The sequence below is a fragment of the Scophthalmus maximus genome, chromosome 14, assembly GCF_022379125.1.
Source record: "Scophthalmus maximus strain ysfricsl-2021 chromosome 14, ASM2237912v1, whole genome shotgun sequence".
Taxonomy (NCBI): Eukaryota; Metazoa; Chordata; class Actinopteri; order Pleuronectiformes; family Scophthalmidae; genus Scophthalmus; species Scophthalmus maximus.
The window spans coordinates 7156559-7175901 of NC_061528.1; the positions used below are offsets into that span (position 1 = coordinate 7156559).

The 19343-nt window shown below is 45.4% G+C and overlaps 1 protein-coding gene across 9 annotated transcripts in view; it reads right to left on the reverse strand.

Annotated features, from left to right (window-relative positions):
- Positions 1-19343, reverse strand: part of LOC118320615 (phospholipid-transporting ATPase IH-like) — a 29380-nt gene extending 10037 nt beyond the window's left edge. For 6 of the 9 annotated variants that reach the window (XM_035651597.2, XM_047337156.1, XM_035651603.2 and 3 more), the window contains exons 1-20: positions 18800-19342; positions 9828-9950; positions 9522-9611; positions 8734-8814; positions 7924-8031; positions 6398-6526; positions 5332-5435; positions 5173-5223; positions 4979-5043; positions 4808-4889; positions 4561-4711; positions 4249-4446; positions 3991-4164; positions 3194-3360; positions 2286-2357; positions 1403-1476; positions 1192-1295; positions 855-1036; positions 316-549; positions 22-199 (exon numbers count right to left, since the gene is read on the reverse strand). In XM_035651597.2, coding sequence (XP_035507490.1) covers positions 22-199; positions 316-549; positions 855-1036; positions 1192-1295; positions 1403-1476; positions 2286-2357; positions 3194-3360; positions 3991-4164; positions 4249-4446; positions 4561-4711; positions 4808-4889; positions 4979-5043; positions 5173-5223; positions 5332-5435; positions 6398-6526; positions 7924-8031; positions 8734-8814; positions 9522-9611; positions 9828-9950; positions 18800-18838 — 2406 coding nt within the window. In that variant the 5' untranslated portion in view covers positions 18839-19342. Of the gene's footprint in view, positions 1-21; positions 200-315; positions 550-854; positions 1037-1191; positions 1296-1402; positions 1477-2285; positions 2358-3193; positions 3361-3990; positions 4165-4248; positions 4447-4560; positions 4712-4807; positions 4890-4978; positions 5044-5172; positions 5224-5331; positions 5436-6397; positions 6527-7923; positions 8032-8733; positions 8815-9521; positions 9612-9827; positions 9951-18799 lie in introns of all 9 variants that reach the window. The other 3 variants (XM_035651596.2, XM_035651595.2, XM_035651601.2) reach the window with 2 other exon arrangements.

Here is a 19343-nt window from a genome sequence, read left to right on the forward strand (position 1 = left end):
GAAATGGGCCTGTTCTGTCACCTGTGCTTTCTGCAGTGGCGCCATTCGACAGCAGAGCACAGCGCTACAGTTGCGACAGATTTCCAGAAATATCTCTCTGTAGTTGCCGTGACCCGCCACTTCCTGGTTGGGCTTTAACACTGCGGACAGAGTGGCCCCATCGATGATTAGACCAAAGTCGAGGCAGTCGACTGACAACCTGGAAGAAAATGTCAGGAAAAGAATTCACCAAAAATGAATTGTAGATAGATTATTATGTGATATGCGGATCCACAGCATTTAACACGAGGCAGTACACATGCAACCGTCTCACACCCTGAAATAGAGCGTTGTCTGAGAACGGTCCTGTTCAGCTCAAACAGAACATCATGCAGACTCTGCTCCTCTGTGCGTTTCTTGGTCAGCTCCAGGATCTGCGTGCTCCGACGGAACAGTTTACTGGCGTAGCAGGTAGCCGCCGCCGTCTCCATCTTGTCTCCCGTCAGGACCCACACCTTCATCCCAGCCTTGTGCAGCGACTCGATGGTGTCTGCAGCCTTCTCCTGGAGCCTGCGCGTCAATAAGTCAATCAGAGTTTCAGCCTCCAGTCGGGTCGGTTAAAGCATCCATCAATTAACAACTGGTGACAACTTATCAATGCATGATCCCCCTGTCCCCCTGCTCACCAGCAGTTTATCTATTGGATAGTCAAACCGTTAATCAGTTAGGGTCAATACCGGAGTCCACCTTGTCAGATGACAACAACATTTTTTATCTTAGCAGAGGGGAAAATAAAACAAAGGGGATCTTTTTTTTTGCCCTCATGAGTGAAGACAACACTTCCTTCCTTTCTCTTTCTCTCCATGGTGACCAACCTGTCCTCCACTGCTGTGGCACCCAGAAGCACAAAGTCCCTCTCGATGATGTCATAGGCCTGCGCCAGCCTCTGCTCCCTGTTCTGCAGGGCCAGCTTGGCTTCAGTCAGGTGATGACACGCCTCCTGGTATTCGGACTCCGACAGCCTTCGATAGGCCACGCACAGAGTCCGCAGCCCCTCCTGGTATTGCAGAGAGATGACGAGAGAGGTTATTTGATGTCGCGTGACCCCAAGTGAGTTTGTTTAAGTTAGACAAATATGGGCTCAGGTAGGACAAAACAAGTGTTTTATCAAAGCAATTATATATCTATATTGTTTATACTCTGTAAACTTACAACAGCGTTCTGCTCTACTCGCGCTTTCACTTGTTCCACCTTCCCAGACACCACCCGTGGAAAAATGGACGAGTCCGCGCCCTTACAGAAGAGCAGGTATTCTCCTGAGAACACGCAAACAACAACAACAACAGTTTTTAGTCTCTGATTTATAAAGTGTATTAGCATAACACTCATTTCTGTTTCAGCTCAGCGTCAAAGTAAATCTTACCTGAGCCTGACTTGACAATGACGCTCATTCTCCTCCTGACAGAGTCGAAGTTCAGCACATGGAGCAGCTTAAACCTGAAGGAGAGACAGCGTTGGCATTTAAAGGAGTTCTATTTCTTTTTAATTTATATCCATTAACCTCTTCTGATGGCTTTTCCAAAGTAAAAGCAAAATATGTCAAATTTGAGACCAAGACCAGTGGTCATCAAGGTCTTCTTTCCCCCAATTTATAAATTTAATTAAATACATATTCTACTTTCTTCGCATGTTCCAATCCGTTTCCAGCCTTATTTGTGGATGTGAGAAAGAGGGAACAGTAAATCAGATATTGAATGACAACAAACTTCATTGTACATCTGCAGTGCAATAAAGTTTGAAAATATTTTATGAAATTCGGATTGAATGAACCACAGCGAGCACTGGAAATTTGTGTACAGGAACAAAAGCTTCAGATTACATTTAAAGCGTTAAAAAACAGCAAACGTGAGACTAATCCAGAGGCTTTAGTCCTCACATCACTGGACCCCCCCCCCCTTACTCCTCTTCCTGCTCCAGCTCCCCTGCCTCCTTAAAATAACTCACTATTGACGGGCCACTGCAGAGAGTGATGGAGAGAGAGGATGGTTACATGAACGCTTCCCACCAATCAAAACATTGAACACTTTCCACAAAACATTGCTGCCTTTCGATGAGTGGGAGGAGTATCTAAAATCAACTCCGGCCACTCTTTTGTGGTTTGTAAATGTTTTTTTAAGTAACCTCTATCGAACATGTAACCCAATCCAAAGGCTGTTTCCCTGCAGGCGACCGACAACTCCATCAACTGACTCGCTCCTATTCCATCTCCTGTGGCCTAAACCACAGTGGGCACTTGGCAGACCGACCTTTCAATCTCATCGTCTTTGTTGAGGATCTCCATGTAGTTGTCCTTCAGTCTCAGATAGGTGTAACCCAGTCTGGGAACAAGAGTGACAGAAATAGGATTCATTACATTCTCATAGAAACATTACCACACATTGGAAGATAAAATACAATCCAGGACTCCAACTTTAGCAATAAATCAGTCATTTTTTAGGATAATCCGTCACTAAAACACTACACGGCTGTTTTAAAATTATATAAGGAAGCATTACACAACTCTGTTTACATTTTTTACTGCGGCAATCAGGTCTTCCTCTGTCTCAGGTGTTCAGCTTTAAAGGATTTTACTTGGCGTGTGCCTCTTTTGTCCCCAAAAACTTGTATTACCAGATCGTATAGTCGCAAAAGCTGAGCCGGGGGCCAATTTTTTTTTATTGAACGAGTCTGCGTTTTTTTGCCGGCATCCTCTGATCCAGGACCCCTGCTGTTCCAATGCAGAAATCAGTGAGGGCGGGCTGTGTTCTTCTAAAACACAGCATAGAATGATTTCAAGAGAATTTTCTCCGTGCCTTGGTTCATAAAGGTTCATAATAAAGGTTTTATCTCACCTTTATAATAATGGTGTTTGAGGATGTTTGTTGGTATTGGTATTGTTTGTCGACCATGTAGGACTTTTTATAAATCGTTCCTTAGTTTTAGGATAGCTGCAACCAAACAAGTATTTGAACCACATCTTTTATGGCTGGAGAGCAAACTGGCAAAATCTCTCCGATGACCTCAATCTGACTGCTGCACTGGCTTCTTTGGAGGAACATGTGATGGACGTTTCCTAAAATTGGCAATTAAGAACGTCGAGGGCTGCATCTCTTTCACTTTCTGATGTGAATTTAAACTCCTTCATATTGCCACTGCCCATCGTTTCTGTGTTTACCTCTTCATTCCCTCCACCAAAGCCACCTCATCCGGTGAGGAGGAGATGTAGAAGGAAGTGGGCCTGCCCTGGTGGATGCCTCTCTTGATACCATCCACCGTCTCCTCCTCCTTTACCTGGACCGTGTGGCACAGACACAGTGCCCGGAAAAACAGATCCTCGTGTTCCTACAGACAGACAAATACAGAAACAAAGTACTCTACTTTTATTTCATTCAAGTCAAAGGTGCAGCATTGAAGGAAAACACAAAACTGAAGAACTTCTTTCAAACTATATGCAGTTTGTTACTCTTTACTCATTGCTGTGGTATGCTTGAACTACATAGTAGTAAAGCAGCATATCCATGATATCATTTTTAAATGAGTTTTCTGCACTTTTAAGTTTTGGCAGGGACTGCTCTCTTCTCTCTCTGGTCATCTGCGGAGGCCGCTGCAGCTCATGCTGACTGCACAGCTATTCTTCGATTAAATCCAAACAAATAACTGATGCACCTTGCAGGAATGCAAGGCGCATAACCTTTTCTCTGCATCAGATTCCCTTTTTTTTCTATGTAAGACAGAGCAAACAGTGGCTACAAAGCAAATGTTGACTTTTTTATGAAAAGGATAAACTGGAGGATGTGTTGAGAAATGCAGGTTGTCAGAGGAAATTACTTTGATTGTCCTTCTTCCCACTCATCCAATTCACACTGGATTTAGACGCCTATTCACTTTACAGACACACACACACACACACACACACACACACACACACACACACACACACACACACACACACACACACACACACACACTTACTCTCCTGTATCCACCAGGTGAGGAGTCAATCATGTCTATACTGGAAGCAGCGCTGAGGATCTGCCCGTTGCAAATGGCGTGTGGGATGTAGACGTTCCCATCGACGCAGCATTCAATGAACTCCATGTTGTTCTCAGTCAGAGTGCCAGTCTTATCGGTGAACACGTACTCCACCTGGAAAGTGAGGACGCGTAGAGTGAGGGCATGTCTACAAAAAGTTTGCATTTAGATACTGTTTGCAAATATGTGTGTGTGCACCTGTCCCAGCTCTTCGTTCAGGTCGGAAGTGTTGACCTGAGCTCCCTCTCCCAGCTCGTCATCGAACATCTCCTCGTCCCAGGTGATGAAATAGGAGCCGAGGAATTTCTGCATCTCAACCGTCACGTACATGGACACGGGGATGATGTAGTTAAACAAGACCATGAAAGCAAGGAAGTCTGTAAATGCTCGGATCACCTGGGGGTTGGGAATGAGATAAAAAAAACCGAACAGCTATGAAGTTTGAGCACGGTGAGATTTGGAATTAGGCATCAAGATTTGGTTTCTAAAGTAGAGTTTTGATGAACGCACCACGTGCCGCTGGCGCTCGATTTCAGTTCTGTGGTTGTACCAGGGCTCGTCTCGGTCGGGGGACCACTGCCAAGCGTATTTCAGAACAGTGTTGATCACCGCTTTGCTGATCAAGATGCACAGATACACGATCAGAAAGGCATTCATCGACCTGCAGAGAGACAGAGAGTCGGTCAGGATCATGGCTCGGGAAATGAACAACTCAGTTTGATTATGCAGTGAAAGGGAGTTTGGACATTAATCATACTTTTCTACCGCGGAGCGCTTTTGAGACTTAGACTGGTAGTTAAGTGCCATCTTCGTCTCCATGCCTGTGTAGACTGCAACAGCTGAGGTGAGAGAGAACACTGAGTTACAAAGACAACAACGACAGCATCACTTTTAAACTGTTGAACAGCGTGAATCTGCATGTTACTACCATAAATATGTTGTGTGTTCTTCAGTGTGGCTCCTCTGAGGAGCAAGTTCTCAGCTCCGAGTGGTCTGAAAGAATATAACAGGATTCTTCACTGCATTTATAAAGACATTTAATTAATTGAAGAAAAAAGTTGGCCTCAAAACTAAAGAACAAATATAAAAACTACCTTTCAACAAGAATAAAAAAGTACCCACCTTGCCATAGGCTCTTCTTTGTCCTTGTAAATATTGATGCGTCCCACAAACCTGGAAAAAGGTCACAGCAAAATCAAATCAAGACATTTCAATGAAGGCCATGTTCATAAACGAAGATTCAGTGTGTGAGATGCATCAGTGAGTACGTGTCAGACTCACTTGTAGAGGTCAGGCTGCGGCTGTTCACATTCAATAGTGGCATGTAGCGAATCCACCTCCTGCTCCGTTCTAAAGGCCATGGTATCTTGTACGGCATAATAGGTCTGAGATACAAAGGCCGCGGACGGGGGAGAGAAGACGACAAGAGAGGAAAATGTCACCCACGGCCACTAATGAGAGCAAGGATCATTTGATTCCTCATCCTCGCCTCCACCAGGAGAGCCGGGGAGGTGAGCTGTCGCAGATCGCTCCGCGGGTCAGCATACGACAGCATGCTGGGAAGGTGAGCAGCAGCAGGAGGGCACCCTGGGGGCATGTATGAGGAGGGGGAGGGGGACATTATGCTGTGGGATGTATATGTTTGAGTGTGTGTGCCTAGTCATGCAAATGGTCGTGTGAGTGACACCAGTGAACATCAGAGAAGTGAAATGCGGGGCGTGACTGTGTGTCACCTAGATCTTAATGCATTTGTTAGTCTGAGTGAATGTGAGGCCTCAACTGGCCATTATTTTAATTATATTCAATCTGCAAATTTATATTTGGGTCCAAAGTTAAACATGCCCGTCACAACTTCTTAAAGCCTGAGGTGACTTCTTCAATTTGCTTATTTTGTCTTAATAACAATCCTAAACAAAAAAAAATCAACCAAGACTAAGACTATTTCAGCCTTTTTAAAAGCTATGTGGAATCTTATTTAAAATCTGTGACAAAGCAAAAAAATAAAACAAAAACACAGTTTCTAAATGAACAAATTGGAGGAAATTTTGACTTTTCAAACAGTAAATGTGCAGGATATGAAAAAAAAAATAGTTATTGGAACATTGTGTGAGATCCATGCGTGTTTAGTGAAACTATTGCAAAGCATAAGAACGATGACATAATGTTTGTGATGCCAATGTCTGTTTGTGGGTTGTTGTTTTCTTTTGTTATCATTGACATAAAATGATGGAAGGAACAATGCTGCTGATATACTATAGCATTGAGCAGGAATGTTTGTTTAGTGTTTTAGAAGGACTTAAATATATATAAATATCATTGAATCAACATCATGTTCTGGTCCTGGCACCTTGTGACTCGACTCCCCGTCCAGGCTGGTTGTGGTGACATAGCAGGTCCCATCATGGCGGCTGGAGGAGAGCAGGATGAGGTCACAGGGGAAAGTCTCGTCCTCCCTCACCACAACGATGTCCCCAACCTGACAGAGGTGGACAGCCACATCACACACCCCCGTAATGTCTTTCCCACATCCATAATGAATGGTGAGAATGTTGTTTTGAGGTTCACGTAAACACGGGAGAGTAAAAGAAATACAGACATCCCCTTTTTTTCCCCTCCAAAGGATTAAGAAGTTGCATAACCGATTATGCGAGCGGAGCGGCTTAAGCTCTGATAAATCCCATCTCCACGCTGACCGTACACATGACACACACTCCCTGATTTTGCATGATTAATATATTCATCATTATTCCTGCTCCAAATTCACACTCTAATCCTCTGCGTTTGATCTTGGGAAGGGAGGAACCTCGGTACAGAGAACGGCAGAAGATGGAGCGGTGGGAGGAAAGGACGGAGGGAGAGAGGGACGGGGACAGAGACTAAGGAGGCGACGCTCGACGTCTCGCACTCGGCAGACGCAGCAGAATTTAAACATAACCTGCACGCATCAAATACCCTCTCGACACAGTAGTGAAACGACACTGAATATTGTACTGCACATGAACATAGCGAGGTGCTGAGCTCGACACTCACATAACGCAGCCTGACACCTTTTTTTTCACTCACTCTGGGATGATAGGTGAGAGATTTCTGCAGAGCAAAAACACAAGCTCAGTGAAACCGGTTCTTGCTTTTCGACAGAAATCTTGACATGCAGCGCTGCGTCTGGTACCAGTACTATGACGAGCATAAATAAAACTAATTAAAACCTACATTTCCTGTGTCTTATTCTTTTACTCCATCATCTCTTTATCATTCCAGCTGCACATGGTTAATTATTTAGAACAAGTGCTGTAAGATACATCTGTGGTTGTCGTCAATTTAGGTGACGCTCAATATAAAAATACCGCAAAAATCAACATGTGACGGTCATTGTTGATATTGTAGTGATGGGAAAAGTGTAAAATACCATGGGAAATTAAAATCCACTGTATAGAAAATTGCTGAAAGTTTTAAAAAAGATTGCAGAATGATACAATAAAAAAATCTTAAGGATTACGAGGCATATCCAGGAATTAGACAGAGCCACAGCACCAAACAGTAATCTGCTGTTGCATCAGAATGACATAGAGGGATGATGATGACAGGAATATCCAAACTTGTGAAATACATCAGTCCCGTTAATTCCCCCGGGGGAAAGGCTCTCGCCTGGTGAGCCAGGGGACAGCGATTGTTTCTCTGCGAGAGTTATTCATTTGGTGGGAAAGACAAGAGAGAGCGAGAGAGGGCAGGACACAAAGTTGGAGAGGACTGCAGAGGCGAAGACAAATGGGGGAGGTGAGAGCGACAGATATAGCGAAAGTGAGCTACGCAGCAGTACAGTCGTGTTGCTTTGTGGCCTCAGGTGCTGTGCTGCTCTAATGAGGCCATTCTTACCCGTAGCTTGTGACTCTGCGTCCTCACCACCTTCCCCTGCTGCACCACGTCCACCGGACACTCATTTATAGAGCAGTCGGCCTTGTGTCGGAGCCAGTCCTCATAGCCCTGAGAGAGAAACGCAGCAAGACGAATGCCGGGAGTGAGAGAGAGAGAGAGAGAGCGAGAACAAGATTATAACGGAAAAGGAAGAGAAAGCCAATGTGTTTGTTGGCCGGGTGGAAACAAGCGAATATAGATTATTGTGCAGAGAGAACCAGGGCCAGAACATAGCATGAGATCAAGAGAGGGGGGAAGAGGTGAAAGTCATACACTGTAATTAATTAGCATTGTGCTCCCTGAGCTTTGTGACCTCTTTCCCTGGATTTCTATCCGACACGTCATTGTTTCAGATTTATGTCCTGGAAAAGCTCAGCCTCCTTTAGCAAGAACGGCTTCATCTATCACGGACAGTACCCCATCTCTCAGCACCAGCACACGGTTAGAGAGGACGCCTCTCTCCCAGGGGCACGGGATACTCAGCTGGAGTGATTAACAGAGGAGGCCATTCATTATCATATTTCTCACATCACCAGACATATTCAATGGCACGTCGTTTTTCGCTGAGCGAGGAATGCGCATACACACATAATAGAGCAGCCCGATTGGTGAGCGTATTGGAGGCCGGGAGTTGGTGTTGGTGTGTTGGTGTGTGTGTGTGTGTGTGTGTGTGTGTGTGTGTGTGTGTGTGTGTGTGTGTGTGTGTGTGAGAGAGGGATTGTTGTGGGCAATGTTTTCCTGGAAATGTGAGCGCGTCTTTGTGTGTCCTACCTGTTTTATGGCGGTGACAGTGATAACAAAGAAGAGGGGCAGGCCGCTGGTGACCGGGCTGGTGGGGGTGTCGATGATAAGCTGCAAAGGGAGAAGGAACGGTGCGGGGGAGGAGAGGGGAAGAGGATGCCAAGTAATGCAATGCTGAGTAAGGAAGTGCAGCAGGGAGAAGCTTCTGTAATAAGGAATCAAGCATCAATCTTGCGGACTAAAAAAAGTATCCCAGTGATAAAATCTCGTTTCATCTTTTCCATTCGCACTAACAGGAGAGATGCAATGCAACAAAGTAGGACCTTTGCAACTGACAAAAATAAAAGGAGGATAACAAACACATCCTGTGTGACCTTCCGTTAGGAGGATACAGTATTTCACACGCTTCTGTTAAAACATACAACACACAAGACCAATACTGTGGCTACATAATGTCGGCTCCTCCTCCCTGAAGACTTGGTCTTTGTATGATATGAAAGAGGTTCATAGATGAAGCTTTTTCACTTTGGTTTCAAATTAAGACAGAAAGACATTGAGACAGTCACTATATATATAAGATAAAATCTTATTGGCAAATAGTTAATTAAATTAGCAAACAATTTTGTTTAGTTTCATGTGGGCATGAAAAATATTATATCCCCAAATGTACTCAATAATACAATGTTTGTAACTAGTAGTGATCGACTGATTTCCTAATCTGATAAAATGCAAATTTAATAGTAATAACAAATAAGAGACATAACAATGATTTATTCATGTACTATTTCCTGGAAAAAAAAATGTTTTATAGATCTCACCTGGACCAGAAATATGACCAAGAAGTAGAAGTTAGCGATTCTGCGGAACTGCTCAAACAGGTTCTTGGGAATGAAGTTCCAGGAGGTGTACTGTGGGTCGGAGTGACAAGATACATTACTAATCACACACGTGAATGGAAAAAAAACACAGAGAGAGACGCACAGCTTGCTGAAATATGTCATCCTAAAAAAAGACATGGCCACAGTTGGGATTACATGGTTGTTGGAACTCAGAATATGAAACAAAAGGAATGGCACGATGATAACGCTGTTGCGCCACCGACTCACGGGCTGTGGCTCGCTCACCTTGGAGGAGACAATGCGGTTGTCAGGGTAACGCTGAGGGATGTAGGCCTCGACTCCCGGAGGGGGTTCTTTATGTCCGATGTACACCGTCCGACTGTCCACCCAGATCTCCTCCCCCACACACTGATGGTGACAATTTATGGATATAAATAGCAATACAGGTGGAGAGGATACAAATGGGTTGACTCACACTAAACAGTGTTCGCTTCCAATTCATGACCTACTTACTATCATCTGACTTTTATTATCATTATTATAACCATTTCAAACTGACAGTATGATGATGGTTAACCATATAACTATATTTGAGAGTTTATTATCTGATGCTGCATTTATTAACCTAATTTTACTGGATGTATAATTTTGTATTTTGTTCTCAGCATTTACAACACTAAAGCTGTAATGACTAGTGGACTAGTCAATCACCAACAATCCTGATAATCAATTCCTTGTTTGCGAACCCCAAAAAATCAATTATTTACAAGTTTTAGTTTTTTTCAAATGTGACGGTTTGCTGGTTTTCTATTTATTGATCATGGCAAATTGATTAACGCTGGGTTTTGGACGGCTGGTCCGATCATGCCGGCCTGTTTATGCAGTACATAGATTTTTAATTTTGTGAAAAAGATCAGATCAGCATCTTGCATCAGTAGATACTGAGATTAGATTTGGTAATAAGTATAGAGAGATGGTTCTTTGCATTCCTAAATCTCATTCCTCATCAATACAATAAACTTAATAGAAATTATAAATAACAATTTATACAGGCAGCTGTTTTCAACATATTGATCATCTGAGAGCGACACGGGCTTAACTGAGCCGGATTAAACACTGTGAGGAAGAAACAGAAAAGTGTGTCACATGACTTCAATAACTTCCTTTTCACAAACAACCACGCAGACGAGACCGGGGCGACTGACTGATGTGTGTGTGTGTTTGTGGAGCTGGTGTGTATTTGGGATCAGCTCTGAGTCACACAAGTGCGGATTTTTCATTTATCTTTTCAGTTCTTCTTCCAGCTGAACCTCTCAGCAGTCTGCTCTCTGCTCCGTCCTTTAATCATCCTCTTTTTTTCTCCCTCTGCACAGGTCAAAAAAACTCTTAATCCAGTGTCCTGATACAAAATGATCAAAAGATGATGAGCATCCATTTCAGTTCATCTCTCATCTATATTACATCCGAGTAGCTCCTCTGGGACTGACGGTGCATTCTGGGAGTTTATCTGTTTTTTCCCAACGTGTCTCTCATTAAAACGCTATTGCGGGAAGAAGAGAGAAAAAAAGAAACAGGAGTCAAGGCGCAACAACAGCCCTCAGCTGTTTGTTTCCATCTGGCTTCCTGCGTGGCTCCTGATGCTTTGGCCTGACGGTGCAGTGCGAGCGTAGCTCTTGGCAGAGCAGCCGGGCCTGACACAGCTCAGAGGAGAAGTGTTGACCATTAGCAGAAAAAAGTTCTGGAACAAGCGGCGCGGTGGGAGCAGCGCTCCGCTGCTTTAAAAAGTCCTCAACATTTTGGCAGCGGTGTAGCCCGTCAATGCCAATGGCTAAAACTTTTTTACGAGTCCACATGTAGTAAAATTAACACTCTAATCCTGTTACATGTCTTTCTCGCTGACCTTTGCAGACGCAAATCCATAAATATTGTGCAAAGTTTGGACATAAAAAATCGAATGAAGGCCGATGAAACTTTTCCTTGTGAAATCTGCGATTTAAAAAAAATAGAAATAGCAAAAGCTCAGAGTCACGGATCTAAACTTATCCACTGCACGATCAACAGGCGCTTAGAAGTGGGATAAAAATAGACGGGGAGCCAGCCGACTCCAAAACATTGGGGGGGGGGGGGGGGCGACATGACCCAGAAAGAAAGAGAGGGAAAGAAAAGCAGATTGAAGGAGGATGAAAGAATATGAGCCAACGTAATGTTGAAACCACCGAACGTGTCTGTGTGTCTTGGATTAAAAAAGGAAGAGTCAGTTCTCTGCACCAAATTGTACAAACTCATAGACTCATGCATCATGTCTTACAGCAACATTCATATATTATTTCCTGAGACATTGACGAAAATGTCAAAAATGCCGCAAGGTCAAGGACAATGATAAGAAAAAGCGAAGCCACTTTAACTGGATCCACATCAAAATGTAATGAGTTCTTGCCTGGCCCATTTCCCCCATCGCTCCACCAAGCCTGGTGCAAATTGGTTCTGTACTTTTTGCGAAATCTTGCTGAAAAAATAAACAAATCAACAACAGGGTTCCTTCTCTTTCCTACATATCATTTTCCAGGACTTTGCCACGATGCAAGGTTTCATTTAAAAGGAGCATTTAGTTGATGAGTTTTTATGTTTTTGGTCTCGTACACGGTTCATTTCTTTGAACATAGGTTTCATACATTCCATCCATAGTGTGACATACATCAATTCTGGAAATAATTCCTAATATCTCCCATCTGTGTCTACGCTCACTGCATTCTACTTCCTCGACTCAAACATTTTCCTCCACAACGCCCGATTCCGTCGTTCCGTCCCGTCGTATCTCTATCTGCACCGTTTCGCCCCCCCCCCCGTGCGAGTGTCACGGCCTGACAGTGCGAGAGGGGACGGAGAAAAAGACACAGAGAGATTGCATTGTGGTTTTGTCGCTATCTGATCATTAATCCTCACTGATCCGTATCAACCCCGGGCCCACTGTTCTCTTTTCATTCTGCTGCTCCATCAGACAAAGTGCCGGGCTGGTTGGTTGGAGGACATGGAGGCTTTGTCTCCATTAACAACACAGCGACAGCCTCCTCCTCACACACAGAGGCTGGCCGCACACCAATCATAAACACTGACAGGATGGATTTGATAACAGCAGACGTCCCCACCAATGAAAGGTCTCCTGTACCGGGGTGCACTCTTCTTGGATGGATGGTTTTTCCAACTCTTTTAAACTACAGCTTCACAGTACAGAACAGATGCATGGCTGCTGTTTCGCTGCTTTAAAAAGCCAGGACGTTATTTGTAGCTCTGGTCTGCTGCGCTCGTGTGCCTCACACTTGCAGAAAGCATTGCTCCACAGCCTTTTACAGTACGGACATGTCACCCATGACCCTTGAAGTGGGTCCTCTCTCCACCACAGAGTAATGTAATAAAAGGAATGCATCATAAACCGGCCTGATTAAATACTCATGTCCAACACCCCCCGCTGATGCACCACGCTGTGCTGGAGGAGGTATCCCTCATTAACTCATACTGTAGATCTAATTCTTTAACTCAATTATCTGCCCGTGTCAGCTGGAAGATGGAGAAAGACTCCGATTTAGAACATGAACGCACAATCCTTCCTGAAACACTTTGCTGACGGACGAACAAACGGCAATGGAAATGAACTCCGTGACAAAGGTACTTAGTTGTTGCGAACACACATAACTCCTGCTGTGACTGCTGCATCGCTGACAGGGCTGATTGTTCACTCACTAATACATGAACAGTTCAGAGAGAAAGTTAAAATATGTGAGATTACATATGGTCGACAAACATGACGTGACATATGACATCATTTACACTGTAAAGACTTTGAATTACATTTCGGGCTATTTAAGTTCATTCTAAGTTGTATAGAATAGCGAAGAAATATTTTTTTAATGTGTGCGTACACAAATAGAACAAAGTAAAGCCTACATTGATAAACTGACAGTTGAGTTTAATATGTAATTTGTGTAGGTTTTTCTACAGAGACTTGTAAATTACGTGATGGCTAAGTAGTGACAAAGAACTTCAGAAGGGTTTTTTTTACACACAAACCTAGTAATGACTTTATTCAATCCAATCCTGTTCGCGTTTCACTGATGTAACGGTTGTGTCTTCACATTAAAATGAGAGAGAGCGTGGCGCAGCGCAGTTTAATGTAAATCAGTGCTAGGAATATTAAAAAGAAAGCAAAAGATGAGAAGAACAGAAGAACAGAAGGGGGGAAAACTTGTCGGCGGGAGCCGTGAGGTCCGTCGTAGCATCGGGCAAAGATACAAGGAGCCTCGAGACCTCGATCAGCTGGAAAGGGAAGAGGCTACCTGTTCAACATGCACTCCACTGCTACTCGTTTGCCATTAATCACCATGGCAACGCAGTGTGCCGGCAGCTACGCTAACGCACCAGCAAGATCATCACACAAAGAAACAGCTTCACACCGAGGTTTCGTTACTCATATACACTGAAGATCCAATGTGTAACATTTTCTACTAAATTCAATTATGTTATTGGATTTGACAAGATACTATGACACTTTAAAGAAAATGTGAAGTATTGCTGCTTCAGACAATATTCTCAAGATCTTCTCAGTGCTTGCTATTCGCTTCCGCTAGGAACTATAATCTCTGTGGAAAATCCTTTTTTTTGGGGGGGGGGGGGGGGGGGGGGGGGGGGGGGGGAACAAAGTAGAATGAAACAGCAAAAGCAGCATTGAAGAAGCAACTGAAAAATACAGCCAATGATTCATTCGAGAATAATACTTTGGGGGAAATGCTGCACGGGTGGAGACATTACACACACGTGTACCAGTATTCTGGTGTGAAAATTTGGGAAATATGGAAATCAACCTGTACGCAAAGGCTGACGCCGATGACAAGAGCCACTAGATCCACGGTGACACAAATAACTATCTGCAACTAAATCACAAGGACCAATATGAGATTACTCCCCCAAGCTTCCTCTCCCACTTGACTCGCTGCGATCCAACTGTTACATAAGTCTTTAATCCAGCGGTGCTACTTCTCCTCTCCCTTCCTTCTCTTCTCTCCTTTTTTCCAACACCGCTGTAATCTGCATGCTTTGAAAGAAAAAAAACAACCCTCCTCTTTCTCAACCTTTTTCTCTGCATTTAGCGCCGACAGCATACTAACACAGGCGTGAAAGTGGGTTTTTCCAACAAGACCTCTGTCTTCAGGGGGAACGCTGTGGGAAGCGACCAAAAAAAAAACCCCAACATTCCTATGAAGCGACACGCGCCGATGCACGGCTGTTTTCTCTGATATGCACGCTGGGCCAGCGGGCGAAGCTCGGCCCGAGCCGCAGATCCTGTGTGTGTTATTGTCACCTACAGCCTCTGTGTCTCTCCGCCAGGGCCCCGGCACCGGGGGGGGGGGGGGGGGGGGGGGGGGGGAGGACAGGGGACAGGGGACAGGAATAGCCTGCTGCCCTTAAACGTTTGTAGCAGTGAGAAGTAAAGAGGGAAACAGTAATCTAGCAGGCTGCGGTCTGCCTCTCAACACCGGGCCAGCGGACTCAAAGAGCTGTAAAGCCGCAAGGAACCTTTCTAAAGCCCCCTCAGCACTCCTGGACCTGCTGGCACCTTTTAGATCAAAGGGGGAGACATTACTAGGCTTTTCTCTCTTACCTGCTGAGGTTGTGAGAGGTCCCCGAAAGAATAACAGTTGCACATTCGGAGATAAGACGTAAAGGAGGGTGAGGATAGAAGGGGACAAGGGCAAATCAAGCCAAATGCAAGATAGCCCCGTGGCCACGAGGCGAAGATATATATCAAATTTGTTCTTATCACAAGAGGCTGTTACGTCCAAAAAAATAAGTCATATTAAAACTCCTATAAGTTATTATTTTTAATACGACCATAGACCATATAACCAAACATTTCTCTTATCCAGATCATGACCTCGTGCTGTTCTCACGGTGTGTGTGTGTGTGTGTGTGTGTGTGTGTGTGTGTGTGTGTGTGTGTGTGTGTGTGTGTGTGTGCCTGTCTGAGGCATCACGCCATCGCTATTATTATTACCAGACGACAAAAGGGCACAGGAGAGAGGGAAGTGGAGACAGTGGACACACACACACGCGCACACACACACACGCACATTATGATCTGATCTGATCTGTTCAAACTACAGGAGATAATATTACAGATAAATCTCTTCCCGTCGTGTCCTGGCCCCGGGTCTGCTGACATATCAGAACAAGAGTGCACACAACAAACACACACTCGTATTATGCTGTACATTGCACAAAGGCCTCGCCGCTCTTTTAGCTTATTACACAACAAAATGCCCTGTTCAGACTTCATGCGTTGAAGAATGAAAATACCATGACACCACATTTATCCTCACAAAAACTCTTGACTCAACTGTTAAGGCTCAGTTCACCAGCAATCTTTCTGATGTCAGGAAACGGGCTCATACGCAGGACTCGCTGCACTGCCTTTCGAAAAAAAACCTTTTGTCATTATGCAAAGCATCAGAGGGGCAATGCATAATATAATATCATTTATTGGCCTTTTTTTTTTTTTTTTGTTGGGCTGCGCCGGCCCTTAAAGAACTAACAGCGGCCCATTGGTTGATTTTCTTTATTGGCACTGGCCGCAAATTTCGAAGCCGATTGGTCAGGGGATGGGACCTGTACAAATGGGGTTACGTTACCTTGCGTAAGCATGGACGCCTGGCCAATAAATGCTATTGAAGTCTGACCAGTCATGGTGGGTGTGGACCCCCTGGGCAAAAAATGCCAGGGCGGATTTTTTGTCCCAGTCCAGCCCTGATGCAGTGTTTCCCACCATACTGTAGTTTCATAATGATAATGAAAAACTTTCACACTACATGAAACATCTCAAACTTTATGCTTTGTGTAGTTGTTCCATTTTAGAGCTGTGTGCAGTGCTCTTTGCCCCCACTGTCGCTCTCTCTTTCTCTCTCTCCCTCTCTCTCTCACACAAATGCATTGACCGTATGTCAGACCATCTGCATCCATAAATTGTTTGCCATCCTCTGTAAGAGCCCGCCGTGTATCGTCCCATGTGTGTGTGTGTGTGTGTGTGTGTGTGTGTGTGTGTGTGTGTGTGTGTGTGTGTGTGTGTGTGTGTGTCCCAAGCCTCAAAAGTTAATAATCTGGAGCTGTTGAGTTATTTTGTCCACACAGACAGGGGTGAAAACAATAACCCAGCTCCCAGCCATGCCGGTGCACAAGGGTAACAATGATGGTGCTGCACTGGAAACATTTGAATAACCGCCTGCAGTTGATAATAAAGTTTATCAGGCAACACAGTTTACACGTTGCAGTGAAAGTTGAGGCACCAGAAGACAAGATGCAGTAATATGCACAAGTGTGAACAGTGCTTTTTCTCTTCACTGCATCTGCTTCCTTGTTCATATCATACATTTTTCTAGATGTTTAGTTCCTACTTTTTAAGCTCAGACACCAATTGCTTGGATTGTGGACAAACCAGGGAAGAACATGTAGCGTCCAGGACCTTATCGTTTTATCCCTGAAACAGTCTGGTGCGTCGTATTTTATAGATGCCGTAAATTAAAATATTGTTAACAAACCAAACCAAAAGCAAAGCAGAGCTGAGAAACCCAAATGGCCCGCGTACAGAAACACATCAAGGACAAGCCACAAATGCAGACAGGGGGATAATAAGGGGAAGAAGATCTGAAGTGAAAGGCTCATAAACTCCCCTAGTGCAAGTGAACTTAATCAGACTTACATGCTTTAGTGGCCGAGGATAATTTACAAATTCAGCATTTTTTGGGGGGGATAAAATCATGAAAGCGTTTGGGCATTGACCTTGATGGGAGTTTCCTGCTCCATCTGAAGAATAGGCCCGGCCGCCCTGCTTATCATGTTAATCACCTCGCATGATGTAATGTTTGTTCTTCTGCGTATAGTCTCATTAAGGCTGAGCAGCTACTCTGAATATGTCAGGGTTAACAGAAGGTGATACGCAAGTAATAGCAGCTCAGGTACAAAACCATCAACGATCCTTCCGACACCCTAAATCAATATGTGGATAATTGAATTAATGATTCATTCCTTGGTCAATTCATAATGTTGCAGAGTGTGGGCCTGCGAAGGGAGAAGGGGTGAGAGACGAGGGGCGTCTTCACTGACCCCATCCTTCCCCTCCTCCTCCTCCTCAGTGGTGGATCTGATTTCCCCTGATATTAGAGGAGCATCCGTCAAGCTCCATACTGTCAGCTGCCTAATGCACACACACACAAGCGCACACTAATTTGTACAACGCGAGCTTGACGAACGAGACACACAAAGAGGTAGTTATCTTCACAGCACCTGAGCCCCTTTCGAGGTCAGGTGAAGGGGTCGCAGACTGTACAGTACACAGTAGATGTGTCGATACTCCAGAGGTGCCCGGTCTGATGAGCATCACTGGCCTGACAAGAGCTGCTCCCTATTACAACACATACTTTTTTTTCTTCTTCTTCTCTCTAATTCAACCTCCTCTCCATCCAACCAGCTGCTTCCTGTCCTGGCATCAGATAATCAAGAGGCTGCTTGATGGTGCCAACCTAAATCATCTGACCATCTGACCAGCGATCGTGGTTACGGTCACTATGGTTACATCAGAGGTAAATGTACTATCATCCGCTTCGTGATGATGAGGAATATTTCATGCTCACTCACAACAGGACTCGGCCGCTGATTAAGGATGAGGACGAGGAGGTTGCTGGAGAGTGAGTGTAACAACTGAGCGGCTGCAGGGACTAACTGCTGGAACTGGAAGTGAGAAACGACTCTGCAGAGCGAGTCTGTCTGCCAGGGCTGCTGGGATTTATGTCCCCCTGCAGACCGCAGCAGGGCGAGAGGGGGCCATGAGGGCGGTGTTTAGTATGCATGCATGTCGTAAGTCCACTGACAACAACTTAAGTGGGCCAGCCAAGTTCATTTCTATTCCACGCATCCACCAGAGCCACCAGCACTGCGTCTGCAGCCACCAGCACATTCCCCATTCACCAGCCACCACAATCGAAGCCACAGCGGAGCGGACGGCGCTGCCAGAGCAGCTGGAGGGGAATGTTTATCACTGCAGATGAGCCGAGTGTGTCGTGTGCCGGTCCGGCCCCTGAGCAAGGCAGCGTGCAGCACAACAACCCATTAGACGACAGATGCAAAGATGAGAACATGCATATATTCTTTTGCTGCACTTGGAGAGACACGGTGCTACAGTTGTGTCGGTGTGGGCGGACCGGAGGGGGGCCTTACGTATCTGCTGATGAGGTTCCGGAGCTGGGTGAAATCCATCCTTTTACGCAGCTCCGGCGCCGACTTGGCTCTGCAACGGGGGGGAGGGGGGGGGGGGCGTTCACGCTCTCCTCGGGTCTTCGTCAAACGCTACCTAGTGTGGCTCTGTCAACTGGTATCCATCGCTCATCCTCATCATCATCATCTTCATCGTCGTCACCGTCACCGCCACCGCCGCCGTGTCTGTGAAAGCGAGGAGCCGCGGACGACGCTCAGTCGGCGGGTGTTCATGGCATCCCTGGGCAGAGCCATGCAGCGGCCGGGCGGGGACATGTACGAGCTGCTGCCGGGCTACATTCTCCGGAGGGGAAGAGCACCGCCGCCCGGGCGAACCTCCGCTCCACCGGGCCGCCTCGCCGGAGAACTCTCCGCCAGGTAAAGCGTTTCAATTCTGGAAGAGGGCGAGAGAGAGGGAGACTGTCCGAGTCCCGCTCCGTGTAGCAGCTGTGGCAGCTCGGTGCGGCGGGGGGAGGGAGGGCGGCGGGACCTGGGGGGGGCGGCGTCC